Genomic DNA, 18422 nt, shown 5'->3' with positions numbered 1-18422 from the left:
CAAAGGGGAAGGAAGATGCCCCCCCACCCCAGACAGTCTTACTTATTCAGTCATTGATTTCTTACTGACGAGTAAATGAGATAGCAGATATAAAGCTCTCGGCATATCACGATATTCGAGGGGCCCTGCCCTGTCACCTTTCTCTTATGAAGTCCCAGCTTGGGAGGCAAGGGCTCCTCTCCTCCCTGATGATAGAGCCTATGGTGTATGCGGAGTAGCCGAGGGACGTCACAGGATGATTGGCCCCGGGAGGGCCAAGCAGCATCTGCTGTCCCCAGGATGCTGTGTGACTGGCTACTGGAGCCCCCAGGGAAGCTCATTTTGCTCCATGTTGTGGTTGGTTCATTCATCTGTTCAACAAGCATATTATGTGCCTCCTGCATGCAAAAATCCATGGGGAATTCAGCCTTTCTTCCTAACTTTATCTGGCCCTTCCCTGTGGCGACCTCTCCTCTCCATTGTCCTAAACTTCTCACTGCCTCCATTCTCCAAAATTCTCCGTTCTCTGGTCTCAGTTTGTTGAACTGAATCAGGAGCTCTGGTCCGGGAAATGGGAGCACTTGAGGACTTGGAGGAGTCACTGTCCTTTTCTAGGACTCTGTTCCCTTGATTAAAATTCCAGGGGTTGGGTTACCAGAACACCAAGCTTTGCACCCTGGCTTTGCAGCCTGTGGTTGGGAGCTGGGGGCAGGCCCCCAGCCCATTTCCATCCACGCCCATGGTAGACATGACTAGCTGATCAGGGCATTCTAACTGCTGAGCCAGGGGCGGGGCGGGGGGGGGGGGGCTCAGAATCTTTCCACAGGGCACCTGCCAGCCATCACCAATCGAATCTGAGTTGGCAGTTGGGATTAAACGGACTTTTCATTCCGGCTGTGCCCTGGGTGGGGTGAGGAGACACACCAGAGAGGCTCCCGGAGATACAGTCCAGGTGACGGATGCATGGCACGGTAGCAGGGATCAGCGGGGGGCGGTGGTCCATGGGGGTCGCCCGACAGGGGCACGAAGGCATGACTGCTCTGTCATTCCAGTCACACCAGCCCCTGGCCCCTGCCCAGAGGGGAAGAGCTGGGGGAAGGGCATCGACTCGGAGCCAGGCGCTGTACTAGTCTTTGTCACAGACGCTCTCCCTTAATCCTCATGGTCCACTCTGCCAGCGAGCTACGGTGAGCTCAGCCTTCAGGATGGTCACTCTGACACTTGTCAGTGTCACTGCGGTTGAGCTGCGACTGGGGGCACAGGGACTGACGAGCTGAGCTGTGACTTCTTCGGGGGCATCGTGAGGTCTCTGGGCGCTCTGAGGGCCCCGCCATGCTGGTGCTCAGCCTGGGGTGGGAGGGGAGGTCACCAGGGCAGGAAGCCCCTGGCCTGGCAGCCAAAGGGGCTTCTTTCAACCCGATGCCCCCCGTCCTGAGGCAGTGGAGAGCCTGCCTGTTCTGATTACAGCTGACAGCTTGCCTCTGGCCTCTCTTTGACAGAAGGCCCCCCTTATGTAAGGGGGTTACATAAATCATCCTGTGACGTCTGTCACACGTCCGGGGGGTGCTGGCCCCGCCGCTGGGCCTCTCAGGTGGCATTTGTATGTCTCCTGGGTTGAGGTGGTCAGACTTAACTCACGAGGGTCAGGAGGGGCACGTCTGGGTCTCTGGGTCAGCAACGCCCCGAGGGTCATTAGGGAACGGTATCGTACAATGGTCACCACCAAGCGTCCGGACCTGGCTGCCCGCATCCCAGTCCCTGCTCTGCCTGATTACTGACCAGAGGACCTTGGGCCAGTCTCCTTATCCATTGAACAAGTGGCTTAATACGTGTTACATACCTTGATTGAGTGGTGAGTGCTGGTTACGGCTGGGCTCTCACCGGGTGGCGGGCTGCAGGACAGAGCTGCCATCTTCATCCTGCTTTGGGTGAACCTGCTCCCCTGTCTGGGCCTCATTGACTCTGCCTCTAAAATGGGAAGATGACCCATCTTTTGGAACCGAACTCTCTACCGAGGTGTGGAAAGGTAAAGTTTCCTTTCAAAGTTATTTTTGGCAACTTAAAATACTACGTTCTAAAAACCATACTAATAAACACGCACTCAAACGAGTTATAGCTCACAAGCTAACTAACACACGAGGCTGGCGACTGGTTAACCTGGGCGGTTAACTGGTTAACGACGCCTCAGGGGACGAGTTGATGAAGCTTCTTGGGTGAACGGTTTTCATTGGATGACGATCCTGAGATTGCTAGGTAGACTGAAAAAGTTACCATTTTAGCTGCTTATCTAAGTCAAGATTTCTATAGGTTCTGCAACCAAAGCAAAATATGGCAGATGGCAGACCCGTAATCCACAACCCCTTATTTCAGAGTTGTAGGTCATCAAAACATCCTCCTCATCTGAATCCACTGTTTGCAAAATAAGCGGGAAGTATGCATCCGCGTGCACGAAATAAATCTGAACTAGCCCGTCCCTGGCGCTGTTCTAGGTATTGGGCTTCTCTGCGTAAATGCAGCTTGAAAGCCCACTGCCCCAGATGACGTCCCGGGGCCCCTCTGGATAGGTGCGTGTCATTGTCAACTGTCCCCTCTCACTTTTGGTTACAATCTGCAGCTGTGTTAGCTAAATTCTAGAAGTGGGTTGTGTCAAATGATATCCAGATGTTCTGGATGGTGGCTCCCGGCACTTTGGGAAACCAGGGGAAGTTAGGGTGTGCCTCTCAGTGATGGGGGGACGGAAGATGGCTGTTCAGTCATCACAACAGAGTTGATCTCCCCTCTAGCGAGTTGCATCGGGCACAGGAACAAGCACGACCTCTGGTCCCTGCACGCGGTAGGTGCTGAATGGAGTCGCTTGAAGCCGGGACTCCCTGACCCTGGGCCATGTAAATAATCTTGAGGAGGGGTTTGCACAGCCGGAAGGCCAGAGACTGGCACCCGTGACAGCAGAGGATCAGGAAGGACTCTCAGGGTCCAGCCAGCACCACTCGCTTGCCTTCAGCAGACACTTGGGGGAGATGTGATGGTGAACTGAGGCTTCCTGTGTTCAAGGCACCCACAGTCCCGAAGGAACACAGAGGATTCGTCATCAAGTTCAACCACAGTGATCACAAGGGTCCTTGAATGAGTCCTGCTCTGTGCTGCGGCCATTCTAGTCCATGGAGATACAGAGATGAAGGATCTGTTGTGCCCTGCTCTCATGGAACTCACCCGGGTGAAGGTGGAGGGGTGGGTGGGGCAAACAGTAATCAAACAAACAGTTGCAGGAAGCAGTGTTTCCAGTCCACAAGATAAATTCTATTCAGTGGAATGGGCAAAATATTTACCTCATGAAACATTTAGTGAGAAACTACTCTGTGCCAGGCCCCGTTTGAAGGTCAGATTACTAAGGGCTTTCTGTGTTAGGCCAAGGAGGTTAGACTTCATTTTGAATCTATACACATGGGTGGGGGGGTGGAGAAGGTGTCACTGGTAATGCTGGGAGTGGGTGGAAGGCTTCCTGGAGGAGGGGATGCTTGAGCTGGGCCTTGAAGAATGCCAAGAGGACAGGGTCCTCTCAGTCAGTCAGTCCTGAGTTGGGCAGCTTGTCTCTGGGTGTGTCACCAAATGTACATGGGGAAAACAGTTCCTCCCTGTCCAGACACAGGACCATATGGGAGAAACACTGTGAAAGGAAGTCTTTTTAGAATAAGGCAGAGTCGGTATTACGGATGTCTTCCACCTGTTCATATGAGCTACAGACAGAAAAACCCGAAGGAGCCTTTCCCAGCCTGTGGCAGTCCCCCAGGGGCCTGGGTGCGGCCAGGTCACTGTAGGGACACAGATCTGGATCTCAGGCCACAGTTCTTCACGGCGGCCACCTGTCCCCTCGAAAGATGTCCCAGAGCTGCTGCTTCCATACTCCCAAAGCAGATGTCAAGAGTCATATTCCGACAGACGGACAGAAGAGATGAACCCAGGACTTACATATAAAATCTGGTTTCCGACGCTTTCAAACCCGACAGCACTCAATCAGTGCCTGGTGCTGGGTAGGCGCTCGGGGAAGCAACGCATGGGGGACTGACGCGGGCTTTGCATGCAGACTGGCCTGGCTTCAAGTTCAGTTTTGTCGCTTGCTGGCCGTGAAGCCTTGGGAAAGTAGCTCAACCTCACACTCCTCACATGTAAATGGCAGCCATAGCACCTGCATTGAGCTGTCACGGGGTCAGGTGAGATCTTTCACATGTGATCAGTGATTGCAGCTCTTGGCACGTATGAGGTGCCCACCAAGTATCAGTTTCCTTCCCTCCCTCTCTCCCTCTTTCCTCAATAAGTGGGAAGAACACACAGGAAGAACAGCCCATATTAAGAGCTATGGAATGATTTTTTACAACGTGGACTTGGACCCCACAGAGCTCACCGACCTTGGGGGTTTGCTGTTGTCTGAGCAGCGAGGGGATGATGTTACCAGCAAGCAAGGCCAGGTGGGCTGCAGCACGCGAGCAGACACAGAGCGTGCAGGAGGCCGAGGTGGGAACGGGCTGGCAGGAGGCCAGTGCCCCAGCAGAGAATGATGCAGAAGGTGGCTGAGTGGGCCGGCGCTGGGTTATGGAGGGATTCGCACACTGGCCAAGCTGTGCGCCCTGGCCCCCAAGCACTAGGCAGCAGGGAGCCCAAACTGGTGACCTCAGGGCAACCTTGCATAAGGGCTGGCTTAGAGCAAAAAGATGTTTCCTGCCCCTCACAATCAGGCTAGGCTAGGTTCTGCCGCAGAGACAGCCCCCAGATCTCAGGGGCTGAAAGCCACAGTGATTTAGCTGTCCCGCTGCTGCAGATAAGGATCAGTCTCCAGGGCCTGGGATAGCCAATGGTCCAGGATGCTCCGGCCCAAGGACACTTCCGTGTCAGCCCATACTTCCCCAGCCCCCTCAGTGGAGAATCCTGCTCCGGATCCTAAATGCCTAAATTGAGTTACAGCTGGTGGGCGCAGGGCCCTCTCCTCCAAACCCTTCGTTGTGCCTGTAGGGACCCTCAGGCCAGAGGAGGAGGTGGCTTGAAGCCAGGCCGCTGTGTGCCGGCAGCAGCTGCCTATTGGTCAGCAGGAGGGGGTGGGACCATCCTCCCGGGTGAGTCCCCGGGCCTGCCCTGCTACTGCGCCCATGGCCCATGCGGGCGGGGGACCTCGGAGAGGAGTCCTTGGCATTTTAGATTGTGGTGCAGAGGTGCGGTTGGGGTAGAGGCAGCTGGCCGGTCAGCTGACCGCAGGACAGGAGAACAAGGTGGGGGGGCGGGGGAGAGGAGGCCGAGCTTCGGGGCAAAGGCAGGAGGTGCGGGCCACCAGCCGCTGGCACGGAGGCCGCACCCATCAGCATTCCCCAGGCAGCCTCCCTCCCTCCCTTCCTCCACCGGCGGCCTCACCTTCCCCGCGGCCAGTCAGTGGGCAGGGCCAGCGGCCGGCTCGGGGCTCCCTTGCTCACTCAGAGCGGCCCGCTTGCGGCCCCGCCGGCGTTGGCACGGTGACAGTAGCCAAGTGTGCAAACTTGTGCCATTGTCCCCAGGCCAGGGGAGCCATGGAGACTGGCTAATATGACACAGGAAAATGTTTGCTGATGGCAATTCTATGGGCTTTGTCCACCTCTTTCTCCATCATGACGACTCGATTTAAGTCCCTAACTGTTTGACTACAAATGCGAGGGGACCGTGCGACGCCAGCCTTTTGTCCGGCCGCGCTGAATGGGCAATTCAGGCTTTGTGCAGCTCAATTGAGGAAGCAAACATAAAGACAAGATTCCTGAGAACTCCGGCTCCCTTCCCATGGATATCCCAGCACCTCGTTAGAGAGCCCTTCCCCACTACCTTTCCCGACATCAGCGTGCTGCTGGCCCTCCCAGGCTGCCCGCGGCCCCGCGCCTCGGGGCCGGGGGCTGGGAAGAGGGAGAGACAGATGGACAGGGACAGAGACAGAGAGTGGGGCAGAGAGGGGCAGAGAGAGGAGAGAGAGGGAGAGACACTCAACACTCAAGGACAGAGGGGGAAGCAGCCCGCCCCGGCTTACCCCGTCCGATTGTCTGTCTGCACTGGAGCATGGCAGCTGTAGGCTGTCGGCCTGGAGTCTTTGGGGGAGGCATGCAAGCCCATCTCTTCTGGGCCCAGCCCCTCCTCAACCCTGCACTTTTTAAACACACACACACACACACACACACACACACACACACACACTGCCCCCTCGAGAAACCAGGGAACCGAGGTCAAGGGGAGGAGGGGCTGAAGGGTAGAAATTTACCGGGAAATGATTGCATTTGGGAGCTGTCTTTTTTGTGATGGTCCCCATGGTGACAATTTGTGACGGCAAAGAATGTGGGAACGGGGCGCTGCCGCCTGATTGGGATGCTTTGTATCTGGAGAGGCGCTCCTGATTGGCCTGAGGGGCCCCCCAGCTCCGGGGACTCGTCCTCCATCCAGCCCACTCGAGGGCTGCACTACTGTTTCCAGCCGGACGCACGGAGCTCGCCGGCCACGCCGGGCCTGGCCCAGGTCTGCAGCGGGGAACCTGCCAGGCCACGTCGGCGGCAGCGGCAGTGGCGGGGGGCCCGGGGGCCGGCCTGCACCCTCGGTCAGTGTGGCGGCTCGGGCGGCTCCAGCCGACCGGGTGGGGGTGTGGGGCCGGCTGGGGTCTGGGGGAGGGGCGAGGTGCCTCGGGTGGTGGCCCAGGAGGCATGAAATTGCTGCAGATGCTTCTACGGGGGCGTCCCGCTGCCCGCGGTCTGAGATCAGCCCGCCAGGCAGGCCGAGGCTCGAGTGCCAGACAGGGGTCCTGCCCGTCCTGCGTGAGCGCTGTGGGTGGAGCGTGGGGACCCGGCGAGGGGGGCCAGTGCGAGCCGGGCTGGGGGCGGGGGTGGGAGGAGGAGGGCACCGCCAGGGAGAGAGGGGGCTTGGCCTTGCTTGAAAGTGGAGCAGTCGCCTCAGCTCAGAAAATAAAAACCTTGCAGGCAAGTTGTGCCCATTGGCAGCGTGGTGTGTGGGAGACGCAGTGGGCTGGCCCGTGGAGACTTGCGCTCCGGGCCCAGCAATGCCACCTGTAGCTGGGTCACCTTGAGCAGGTCGCCCAACCTCTCTGAGCCTCAGCTGCAAGTAGAGGGCCACAGACTCAGGCAGACTGCCTGTTGGCCTGTGCCCTCACAGATGCGGAGGAAACCCTCAGCGGCCTGGACGGGCGGCCGGCGACCCAGGACTCTGTTTCCCGTGGAGGGGTTCTAGGGCCTTTGGGGAGGGCTGGGCGCGGGTGCTTGGAGAGACCGCCAACGACCTGCATGTCCCCCCACCCCAGGTCAGCTCTGTGCCCTTCCCTGGAGCTGCCAGCCACCAGCAGAGCCCACGCTCTTCATGGAAAGCCCCATGCAGTGGTCCCCTGGTGATGGCATCCGACAGTGACGTGAAGATGCTCCTGAACTTTGTGAACCTGGCGTCCAGCGACATCAAGGCAGCCCTGGACAAGTCCGCGCCGTGCCGCCGTTCAGTGGACCACCGCAAGTACCTGCAGAAGCAGCTCAAACGCTTCTCCCAGAAGTATTCCCGGCTTCCTCGGGGCCTCCCCGGCAGAGGGGCCGAGCCTCACCTGAAAAGGGGACCCGAGGACCGGCCCGGGAGGCTGCCCCTCGATTCTGGCCAGGATTGCAGTCCCGGCGGGGGTGGGTGCTACAAGGAGAAGGCTCTGGGGAACCCCTACAGGGAGGAATGTCTCTCTAGGGAGCAGACCCTACAGAGGCAGAATCCAGAAGCTGCCAGGCCTGGCCAGGTGCCCATGAGGAAAAGACAGCTGCCCGCTTCCTTCTGGGAAGAGCCTCGGCCCACACACAGCTACCCCCTGGGGCTGGAGGGGGGACTGGGCCCCAGGGAGGGACCTCCCTATGAGGGTAAGAAACATTGCAAAGGCTTGGAGCCCTTGGATCCTGAGATGGCCCCCGTGCCCGCGTCTCCAAGGGCACTGGCTGAAAAGGAGCCACTCAAGATGTCTGGGGTCTCCCTGGTGGGCCGCGTCAATGCCTGGAGCTGCTGCCCCTTCCAGTACCATGGACAGCCCATCTATGCTGGTCATCCAGGGGCCTTGCCTCAGAGCCCGGTCCCCAGCCTGGGCCTGTGGAGGAAAAGCCCGGCTTCCCCTGGGGAGCTGGCCCACTTCTGCAAGGATGTGGATGGGCCGGGGCAGAAAGTGTACAGACCCGTGGTTCTGAAGCCCATCCCTACCAAGCCGGCTGTGCCCCCGCCCATCTTCAATGTTTTTGGCTACCTCTAGCTGGGCTGGGAGGGCCTCAGCTCCCACCTCTGGCCTGCGGGGGTGTTAGGGGCCCCCAGGAGCGCTCCTTGTGCAGAGTGAGCTGGGCAGTGGTGTGGCCTCTTGGGAGCCTTTCCTTTGTGTGTGTCTGGGAGGGGGAGGATGGGTTTGGGGCAGGGGCTTCTCAGGCAGTCGCCAAGTCAGCCCCTGCAGCCTTGGGAGCTATGGGGCTGGGCTCCGTTGGCCCCTCTCCAACCAGACCAGAGCCCGACCGATTGTCCCACTGTCCTTGGGCCGGTCTTGGGTGGTGGGGCTTTGCCCTGGCCTGCCCGCCACTCCAGAAGCCAGAGTTACACATCTGTTCATTGGCCACCCACTGTGTAAGCCAATCTCAGTTCTGTTCTTTTTGTTTTTTGTAAATATTAAGAAGGTTAAAAGAATAAAGACGTTTCTTTTGCAGTTTCCACATCTTGGATGTCATGGAGTTGAAGGGTCCCCAAGCTAAGAATTGCGGGCCAGCAGCTCAATTCAAAGGAAGGGGGGGTGAGAGGAGTCACCGGGGAAGGATGCTCTGCTTGCCTGTGTCCAAGAGCAGAGGATGGGGGAGGCCTGGATCTCCAGACGGTCCGAAGTGCTCTAGAGAATGGGGAGTACCAGTCCTGGCTCCACGATGGGATGTGGTGCTGGACCCTTCCTCCTGGGGCCTCCTTGCCCCACCTGCAGGGCGAGGGGCAGGGCGAGAATGGTCCCCCTCTGCTGTGCCTTCCACTCTGATTATGGCCTCAGAGCAGAGGCTGGGCCAAGGCAGTCCTGCCCAAGCCTGGTCAGAGGGAAAATCAGGACAAACTGGAGCTTGGCTCCTTGTGGACAAGCCGGAAAAAAAAATCTCTAGCGAAGTCAGATTCCTGGGTGACCTGCCAATGGCCCTCTTCCTGGGCCTGGTGCAGTGCCTGGCACACAATGGAACGATGAGGGACTCTGTCTGTGACAATGCACGGGGGGCGGGGGGGGGGTTGCTGGTGGCAGGGATTGGCCCTGGGGTTTGCCCTCATGGTGTCCAGTTGCCACAGCCGTTGGAGAGGCATGCACCTCCATCCTGGCACGGGATTCGCCCTGCCGTGTGCGGACGTGGCTCCAAGGCTGAGGGCACACGGACTTGCTGGGGGCATCGAGCTGCTCATTCCATCGAAGCCCTGTTCTCGCAGCTGGGACTGGTGCAGGGCCAACCCCGACTGGGGGCTACTGTGCCCTAATTAGCATGATGTTGGAAAGTTAATCTCCCTCTGCGCCTTGGTTTCCCCCTCTGTAAAGTGGGGGACTAGGTCAGCAATAGCAAACAGTTGCACCTACCAGTTCTTCAACTAGTCGCAGACTGTCTCCTTCGGGGGCCAGATACGCCCTCAGAATCCTTCCTAACCCAAGGCTCCAGGATTAGTGATTAAGGGTGGTTCTCCTTCCTGCCTGTTTTTACTCTAGGATTCCTGAGGAGTGGAGCATCTCCACGGGGAGGGCAGCTTACTCACTGGGAAGCTGGTGGATTTCTGGTAGTTTAAAGCTTCTGGTCTTGGAGGACTTGAGAGGCACGGAAACCATGTGACACCAGCAGGGTTGTTCAGAGTAATTATCTAGCACCCAGGATAGGGCCTCAGGACCCTCACCCCAGGCTGCTCTGGTCTGCCCTGCATGTCCCCTTCTCTCCCCCTGCACATCAGGAAGACCCTTTCAGACCCATTCCAATGAGGCTCAGCCCCTCCCCCACTGTACAGGAGGGTGTTAAAAGCTCCAATCCAGGCTTTGCCATCTACCAGCTGTGTGACCTTGGGCAAGTTACTTAACTTCTCTGTGCCAAAATGTCCTCATCAGAAAAATGTGGTTGAAAATAGACCTGCACAGGTTGTCGTGGGGATGATGAAGAGCACACCTGGAATAATAAGGTGCTACGACACACCCGAGGAAGAGCTGCGCCAACCAAGTCGCCTCTCCTGGTTATCCGGGCCACCTAACTGTACTCCTTGGAGGAGCCGAGCTCCAGGGGGGCGTGTTTTCTCAGAGTGCTGCCCCAGCGCACCATGCTCTGCCCCCCGCCCCCTCCCCCCGCAGCTCCTCTTGGGCTCCTTTCCCAGGGGACACCCAGTGATACATGAATTCAAATGCAGGGAGGCTTCCTCTGCAAGCAGAAACCTTTGCTAGGAAGCAGCTAGACAGAAGCACACCGCACCGACTCCCCATGCAGAAACAAAGTGGGGAAAAACACATCTAGGAAAGCTGTGGTTAAAAAAAAAAAAAAAGCAGCTGTGGTAACAGCAGATGACTCTCCTGACGGACAAGTGAGTCGTGAGTGGGGCTGGCTCAAAGGGAAATACGGGAACTCACTCCCTACCTCAGATCCCCAGCACTAGCTCGCACGTGCTCTTGCCCGCGAAATGAAATGGAACCGCTTTCAGGATTTTGAGTGTTTGGTGACGCTGTTGAGACACCTCTGGAGCCAAAGTTTGGGGGTGGGGGAGGGGGTTTCTGCAGAGGGTCATGGCTCTAAAGTCCTCTGGGGAGCAGTGGTGGTCAAGAAATGTAGCCACCAGCCCAGCCTGAGCACCGACCAATCAGAACAGACCCTTGGGAACAGCGCCGCCCCCACCCCCCCTCGCTGGCCAAGCATTAACCCTTCAGCTTCTGGGTTGTGGGGAGGTGGGGGCTGCCAGGACCTGAGAAGGCCAAGGTTGGGAAAGACGCTTGGGGACGAGGAGGGGCCCTGACCAGTGCCTGTGGCCCAGTATGGACGAGCATCAGTACCCCGAGAACGCAGTGCGGTGCTGATGCCTCCCAGCCCCAGGTACCCCACATCCTACAGCCTGTGGTACCGATTCTAACCGCACAGGCTGAACACCTGTGGCTGCCCCACCCCTCCCACCTGCCTCCTCAACCTCCCCTCCTCAGACCGCAGTCCCCACCCGGCCCAGTGTCCGTGGCCACTGCCTGTTAGGACTCCTTAGGATGTATAGGGGACCTGAGAAATGCTATAGTTTGCCAGATACCCAGCCCCATCCTAAATGCACCCAAACATCTTTCTGCTCTGGCTCATCACGGAGGACTGCCGACCCCCCATCTGAGATTAAAGGCTCTCCCTCTGGCTGCCAGATGGGCAAAGGCAATTTTCGGTCAGGGTTTTCCCCTGACTATGCACTGAGCCCTCTCTGGCCATTTCCCCCAGGGGCCGTCGGCAGAACATCTCCAGTGTGAGAGGATGCAGGTTTCCGTGAGGATTTCTTTAGGATCTCTTGCAGCAAGGCCATAGGGGACCCTGGCGAGGCACTGTTGGGTTAAAACCTCAGGGATTTGCTATGTGTGCCGGGGGAAGTCCCCTCCCCTCTTTGGGCCTGTTTTCCCATCAGGGCCATGAAGGAGTGCGCAAGATGTGGCTGAGTCCCCTCTGACCTGTGGCTGGAAAGTGCTGCTTGGCAGAATTTTCCTCTTCAGGAAGACACTGGGTCTTACTGGTTCCACGGAGAGCCAGTATGGAGGAGTCGGCAAGGACGCTGGGGACCACAACGATGGGGAATCTGAGGCCCCAGAGGAGCAAGCCAAGGGCAGAGCTGGACCTCAAAGCTGTGCTCCCCCACTGCCCAGCTGCTCATTTTGCCAAACTCAGAAATGACATTTGACCGCACTTAAGACACTTCCAGGTTCTGGGGCGGGGCGGGTGCCGGCTCCAGGCAAGATCACCTGCTCCGTCAGGTGTCACCGCAGACTGGCCTGGACTCCCGTGGCTTTCATCACGCTTTCCAATGCAGCATCGTGGAAACAGCGCAAGCTGGCCTCAGCACCCAAGAAGGTGCCATGACCGCACCCGCCTGAAGCCCCACAGAGCCACACGAGGACCCACGGAGGCAGCGGAGGGGACAGGGCCTCGTGCTCCCGGCTTGGTGCCTTTGCAGGGGTTGACAGCAGCCACCGCTTCAGCGCTGTGGCTCAGGTGGCCAGCATTTACATTTCTTCTCCTCCCTAGTATCTCAACTTCTGTAGCAAAATAGGGGTGGGCAGGATGTGAAGACAGACTGCCAGGAAACATGTGTGTGCAAGGCAATCCCAGGTGTCAGGAGACTTGTAGACACCAAGCCCTGTTTGTGATGGAGCTCCTGTTTCCATGGTGATTGAAGCAGGAGAGAGAAACCAACCCGGACCGCTCTGCTCACAGGGCAGGAAGCTGCCCCTCTCCTTGGGCCGCCAGCTCCGCTCTGGCTTTCAGAAGCCCAAAGGGGATACATCTAGGGTTCTGTGCGCCCTGTCCCAGCACCTGCCCCACTCCCACTCCCTCCAGGAGCAGTGCTGAGGACCCCGGGCCCTGGGGGGGCGGGGGGGAAGAGGGACTTCACTGGGCAAGGTGTCATCTCTGCAACATTTATTGTACTTAAGGTGGGCCTCCCAGCCACTCCCACCAGACCACACCTCCGAGAAGAAAGCTCAGAAGTCAAGTGGAGAGTTTTGCGGAGCAAAGGGGGAGGGGACGGGGACAGCCCCGCAGCTAGGTTGTCTTGGAAAGGCAGACTCATCCCTGAAAGTGCTCCAGCCACAGCCCAGCGTTGGGGCCAGGGCTTCCCTGCTGGCTCCCACCTTCCCCCAGGCCACCCCAAGTTCTGCCCTGCGCCCCCCTCCCAGGCCCAGGGATGGAGGCTCCGCCATTCCCAATGGCAGAGAAGGTCCGGGGTCTACTCAGCAGTTTGAAAACAAACACGGCTTTTCTTCTACTTGACACATTCTGTTCTCTGGTCCGGGCAAAGCTCGGGCCCAGAAACCTGGCAAGGAGTCGGCAGCTGCCCCAGCTGAGCGGCCGGCAGCCCACAGCCTCTGTCTACCACCAGGTCCCCTCCCCTGGGGCTTGGGGCCGCCGCCTCTGTCCTGAGGCTTTAGTGAAACAGTCTGAGGAGCCGCTCCTCGCAGCCTCGGTTACTGGGTGCTCTCGTACTTCAGGTACCTGATCAGCCTGCCGGGGAGCGGCAGGTCGTCCAGGAGCTTGATGCGGTGCTTCCCCACGGCCTTTCTCACGCGCAGCCGGCACAGGTGAGCCAGAGGTCTGGGAAGTTCTGGGGAAAGGAGAGAAAAGAGAACGGCTGCCATGCTGCTCGCAACCAGCACAGAGTTTGCATCTGTGACCGCGGGCCGCTAGGAGACACCTAGTCGATGTAGCCAGGGAGGCGCGGGGTGTTGAAGGGCGCCTGGGTGGCTCCGGGAGTTAAGTGCCTGACTCTTTTTTTTTTTTTTTTTTAAAGATTATTTATTTATTTATTTGAGAGAGAGAGAGCACAAGCAGGGGGGAGCAGCAGGGAGAGGGGGAAGCAGGCTTCCCACTGAGCAGGGAGCCCCATGCGGGACTCGATCCCAGGACCCTGGGATCATGACCTGAGCCGAAGGCAGCCGCTTAACCGACTGAGTCTCCCAGGTGCTCCAAGTGTCCGACTCTTGATCTCGGCTCAGGTCTTGATCTCAGGATCGTGAGTTCAGGACCCGCACTGGGCTCCACGCCAAGCATGTAGCCTATTATTTTAAAAAAAGAGGGGGAGCTCTGTAACCCCAGCCCCTGCCAACTGAAAAGATTTGACAAAGTAGCTTCCCCCTTGTCGCCCCTCATTGATAGGCGCAGCCCAAGGAAGTAGCTGGGGCAGGTACTTCACAGGTGAGGATGTAGTGAGGACCGCACCCGGAACCAGAGCTGCCATCCCCCTTGTCTTGCACTCCTTCCTCTATATACACAGCCCGGACCCCCAGCACAGCCTTAGCAGAGGGGTCAGAGAGTTCCACCTGTGAAGTGCCCCCATGAATGGAATTCAGCCCTGAGCTCTGGTGGTGCAGAGAGGCCAGGGTGCGGGCAGGGATGGGGGACACCTCCCCACACGTCCTAAGATCCCACTTGGCTGCCTCCCCCCGAGGAGCCCTCCTGGGATACCTCATACAGTAGAGTGTTCTCAGCTGACGGCGAGGGGATGTGGTAGGAACAGGGATTGATGTGTCTAATAAGAGGGCAATTTATTTCAGCCCTGGGCCCAGGGTCTGGCACGGGGAAGGTGTTCGTTGAATCAGAGCATGCCACTCATTCATTCAACAAACACATGCTGACCCCTTCGTGGCATGGCCCTGTGTTCGGGCCGGAGATGCAGAGGGGCCTGCCCAGGACTTCGGGGAAGGCTTCCACACCAGATGGTGCCATCTGAGCAGGGTCCTGACAGGTGGGCAGGTAGGGATTTGCCAGGTGAAGAAGGGAGGCAGGCGCGAAGCAGCAGTGCCGTGCCAAGGGGGCCGTGGCGATGCAGGGGTATTGGGGTGCGGAGGGAATGTGGAGGTAATGGCAGGTGGCTGCATTTCTGGCTCCTTGGTCTCGCTTTGGACAGAGCCTCCCATCTGGAAACCTCAGCCCCTTTCTCGGCCGACAGAAGACAACTTGTGGGGAGGAAGGCCAAACGCCACTGGTGAGCAGAGGACACAGGCCCACGGGGGCTGGGCTGGTGGCCTGGGTGAGTTCTGGGAGACCTGCCACCTCTTGGAGCCCACTGTCCCGGAGTAATGAGGTCCACGTCCCAGCATTAGATGAAAAAGCCTGTGGACTGTGTTCTGCAGATGCGGTGTGGTCTTTAAAGTCAGCAACATAGGTATTGGGTAAGAACTATTTTGTTCCATTAGTAAATGTTTATAGCACACCAAAGGGGTCTGCATGTTTTTCCCTGGGACTAGATCTCAGGAGGGATTGTCCTCTAGGGGGGCAGAAGGGGACAGCGAGGGGCAGGGCCCACATCTAAGCATGGACCGCTCCAGGGTCCTCTAGTGGCTAAGGGTCACGGGGATAGCAAGCAGTTATTCATGAACACAGTGAATGTTCATCGAGCCTCTCGTGCTGAGCCCCAGGGAGTGGGCAAGTCACCACCACCCTCCCCCATCACTGCCCTGATACCTTTATCAAGGGTCCAATTCAAATGCTTCCCAGGCATTTGTGCGAATGAAAAATCCTACAGTACATCTGGGTCCCACAGGGCTCGGGGATCAAGGAAGAAGGTGGCAAGTCAGAGCTGGGGCACTGGGGTCCGGGGCACCTGGACAGTCAGTGGACAGGCAACAGGGCAGCGCAGTCTCATCTGGGGACACAATAGAAACTTGCTGCGGGTCAGCCTCTCTGCTCTGTGATTGACAAGCACTTGGCCAGAGACGGGTCTGTGCCCCCGAGAGTGTGAGAAAGCCCTGGGGCAAACGGGATTCCTCTGGGCAGACGCCTATTTCTCAGTACCAGCGGCAGCACCCAGTTTGACTACTTCTGACACCACCTGCCCAGGTGGGCTCCATCATGCCCAAGAGGGGTTCTCAGCCTGACTTAGCCAGGCTGCCCTGTCCACAGCGCCAGGCACACCCACCTGCAAACACCTCATGCTGGCAGGATGGAGGGGGCTAGACAAGGAGCCTGCCCAACCTTCTCGGTTCAGTTGGGGATGCTGGGGCCCGTGGATGGTCACCCAGCAAGCCCCTGGCTCCAGAGCCCTGCCTCGCAGACCAGTACTGCTCCCCGTGTGTGGTCTGGGGGCCAGCAGCATGGGCACCACCTGGGAGCGTGCTGAAATGCAGACTCTCAGGCCCTGCGCCTGGCCTGCCGAGTCAGGATCTGCATTTTTAACAAAATGCCCAGGTGCTCTGTATGTACTTTGCAGTTTGAAATTCCTGAGACCACCATCTCTCGTCTACCCCGCCACACTACCTCTCAGTGACCTACAAACATGGGCAATGTACTGCAAAAGTCCCAATACTCCTCAGTGAGCTGAAACCGTTTAAAGCATCCTGGAAAGATCTGGCGGCGAGACTCCGGGGTTGGTTAGACCTAGGTTTGAATCCCCACTCTGCCACTAACTAGCCGTGAGACCTTGGCTCAGGTGACATCATCTCTTGGAGGGTGGGTCTTCTCACTTACAGAGCAGAGTCATGGAGACACCGTATGTGACCTGCGCACAGAGCTCTGCACTCAGTAGGTGCTCATCAAATGTTAGTAGCAGTCACATGCCCCGAGTCCTGGGCCTGAACCAGACAGGGTGACCAGCCAGTAGCCGCAGTGACAGCCCCTACCTGCCTTCTCCTTGATGACAGCCCAGTCCTCGAAGCTGTCGATGTGTTCCTTCAGCCGCGAGCAGAGCTGCACGTTGCCCACATAGTCCAGGAGGACGTCGATGATGGGCCCTGCCCAGCGGCTCACCTCTGGGGCAGACAGGATCTCGCAGAACTGGAAGAGATCACGCATTGGGGCTGGGGCTCCCAGGACCAAAGGCAGCGCCTCAGCGAGCCCGTCTGTCTGGGAACCCGAGGCTGGGGAGGGCAGCAGAAGGATCCGAGGACGGACACGGGGCGCACCCTTGGCAGGATCCACCTCCACAGACCCACTCCCCCTCATCAACAACATCCAACCGAAAACTGGAGGTGGGCTGCTTGGCCATCACCTCTCTAAGCCTCCACTTCCTGGTCTAGAAAATGGGAATATGACAACTGGAGGTTTGTTTTGTTTTGTTTTTTAATGAGAATTAAGGTAATATATGAACGTAAACTTCTTGGCACACAGCAAGTGGCCCATAAATGATTCCCACTAGCCATTATACTTCTGACTTGTTAGGTCATCACCACGGACAGGTCCTGCCTCCGGGCCACCCTGCCCCTCGTCTGACCTTGGCCAATCCGCCCTCACGTCCAGCCCCATCCTGGTCATGCAACATCATATCCCAGGTGTAGGTTTGCTGCGAGTGATGGACGCCTCAGTTTTACACATTCCCCAGCAATCCCCAAGACCGAGGAGCCAAAAAAAAAAAAAAAAGGATGTAACGGTTCCCGTGAACCACTCAGTTCTGGGGCCTCTAAAGCCACGGGCTTCCACTGCCTCCAGAGTGCGCCCCCTACGGAGCCACGCGGCCGCGGGAGGGCGTCAGCCACCCGTCCACACCAGCGCGCGCTGGGCGCGCGAACCACGCCGCCCGCCAGGCGCGCCCCCGCCTACCTGGACCACGGCGGGCTCCTTGTCGGTGGCGGGCGTGTCGCTGAACCGGTTGGAGCGCGGCGGGGCGGGCGGGTGCGGGCCGTTGCCGTACAGGCACGAGAAGCAGGGCTCGCCGTCGCAGCCGAGGTCCATGAGGAACTTGAGCAGCGACAGGTACTTCATGGCGAACATGATGGTGGCGGGGAAGGCGGTGGGGTGCGTCGCGATGTAGGCGTCGATGTCGGCGCCGTGGTCCAGCAGCAGCTGCATGGTGCGCAGGCAGCCGTGGCGGATGGCCACGAGCAGGGGGCTGATGAGGTCGCGGTTGGGGTCGGCGCCGGCGAGCAGCAGCAGCTCGGTGGCGTACACGTTGTTGTTGACCACGGCGAAGTAGAGCGCCGAGCTGCGGCGGTCCTCGTAGAGGCGCGCGCGCTCGGGCGCCAGCGGCGCGTTCACGTCGAAGCGCGCGCCCAGCAGCGCCTCGAGCACCCCGTCGTGGTTGCGCTCGGCGGCCAGGTGCAGCGGGCTGATGCCGCTACGGCGCACGCGCGTGCGGCTGGTCACCGGCAGCAGCATCTGCACGATCCTGCGGGCGGGGCGGGCAAGCGCGGGTCACGGGTCGGCCCCGCCGGCAGGGGGCGCTGAGGGCCCGGGCCAGGCCGCTCAGGACTACCGTGCGCGGAGGCACGGACCCACCGGCAGGGGGCGCGGGGGAGCCAGCCGTGCTCACCAGGACCGCTTTGGGGAGGATGGGTCGCTGCTATCCCCCACTTTACAGATCAGGAAAACTGAGGCTCAGAGAGCTTCAACCACCTTTCCAAAGTCACATAGCCAGTAAGGGGTGGAGCTGGCCTTCAGACTCAGAACCCGTGGCCTCCAAAGTCCTAGTTCTTCCAAACCTCAGCCCGACTGGACTGTGGTTTCAAGACTAATTTCAGGCTAAGGAGTGTTCCCCATTCCCAGCTCAGTGATCCGAGGGAATTGACCGGAAGGCCCACAAGCCTGATGCAGGAGGCACCTAATGCCCATGGTGATGTTTGGAGCTAGAGGTTTGGCACCCGCCCTTCCTAGGTGGGGTAGGGGTGGGCGGGGGGCAGCGATAGTCATAGCTGAGAGCTCACCATGTGCCAGGAGACCTCTAAAGGATTTACAAACACATTTTGGTTTAATCTTTTCAACAGCCCATCAAGTATGTCTCATCATTCC

General features: G+C 58.7%; 2 protein-coding genes across 3 annotated transcripts in view; one reads left to right on the top strand and one right to left on the bottom strand.

The window, feature by feature from the left end:
* Positions 1 to 5926: 5926 nt before the first annotated feature.
* Positions 5927 to 8692, top strand: FAM181A (family with sequence similarity 181 member A). 2 transcript variants are annotated; one of them, XM_031018769.2, is made up of 2 exons: positions 5927 to 6492; positions 7286 to 8692. In XM_031018769.2, exons 1-2 carry the CDS (start codon positions 6346 to 6348, stop codon positions 8249 to 8251), a joined length of 1113 nt encoding a protein of 370 aa, XP_030874629.1. In that variant the 5' UTR covers positions 5927 to 6345; the 3' UTR covers positions 8252 to 8692. The 2 variants fall into 2 exon arrangements, with proteins under 2 accessions (XP_030874629.1, XP_030874632.1); XM_031018772.1 differs by having other exon boundaries at positions 6357 to 6571.
* Positions 8693 to 12611: 3919 nt separating this feature from the next.
* Positions 12612 to 18422, bottom strand: part of ASB2 (ankyrin repeat and SOCS box containing 2) — a 41908-nt gene continuing 36097 nt past the window's right edge. The window contains exons 8-10 of the mRNA XM_006747840.3: positions 17238 to 17802; positions 16322 to 16475; positions 12612 to 13308 (exon numbers count right to left, since the gene is read on the bottom strand). Coding sequence (XP_006747903.1) covers positions 13172 to 13308; positions 16322 to 16475; positions 17238 to 17802 — 856 coding nt within the window. The 3' untranslated portion in view covers positions 12612 to 13171. The remainder of the gene's footprint in view (positions 13309 to 16321; positions 16476 to 17237; positions 17803 to 18422) is intronic.

This window comes from Leptonychotes weddellii, chromosome 9, assembly GCF_054177405.1.
Source record: "Leptonychotes weddellii isolate Sample4059 chromosome 9, ASM5417740v2, whole genome shotgun sequence".
Taxonomy (NCBI): Eukaryota; Metazoa; Chordata; class Mammalia; order Carnivora; family Phocidae; genus Leptonychotes; species Leptonychotes weddellii.
The sequence above is the reverse complement of the archived record's forward strand: the minus strand, read 5'-3'. Positions and strand labels throughout refer to the sequence as shown.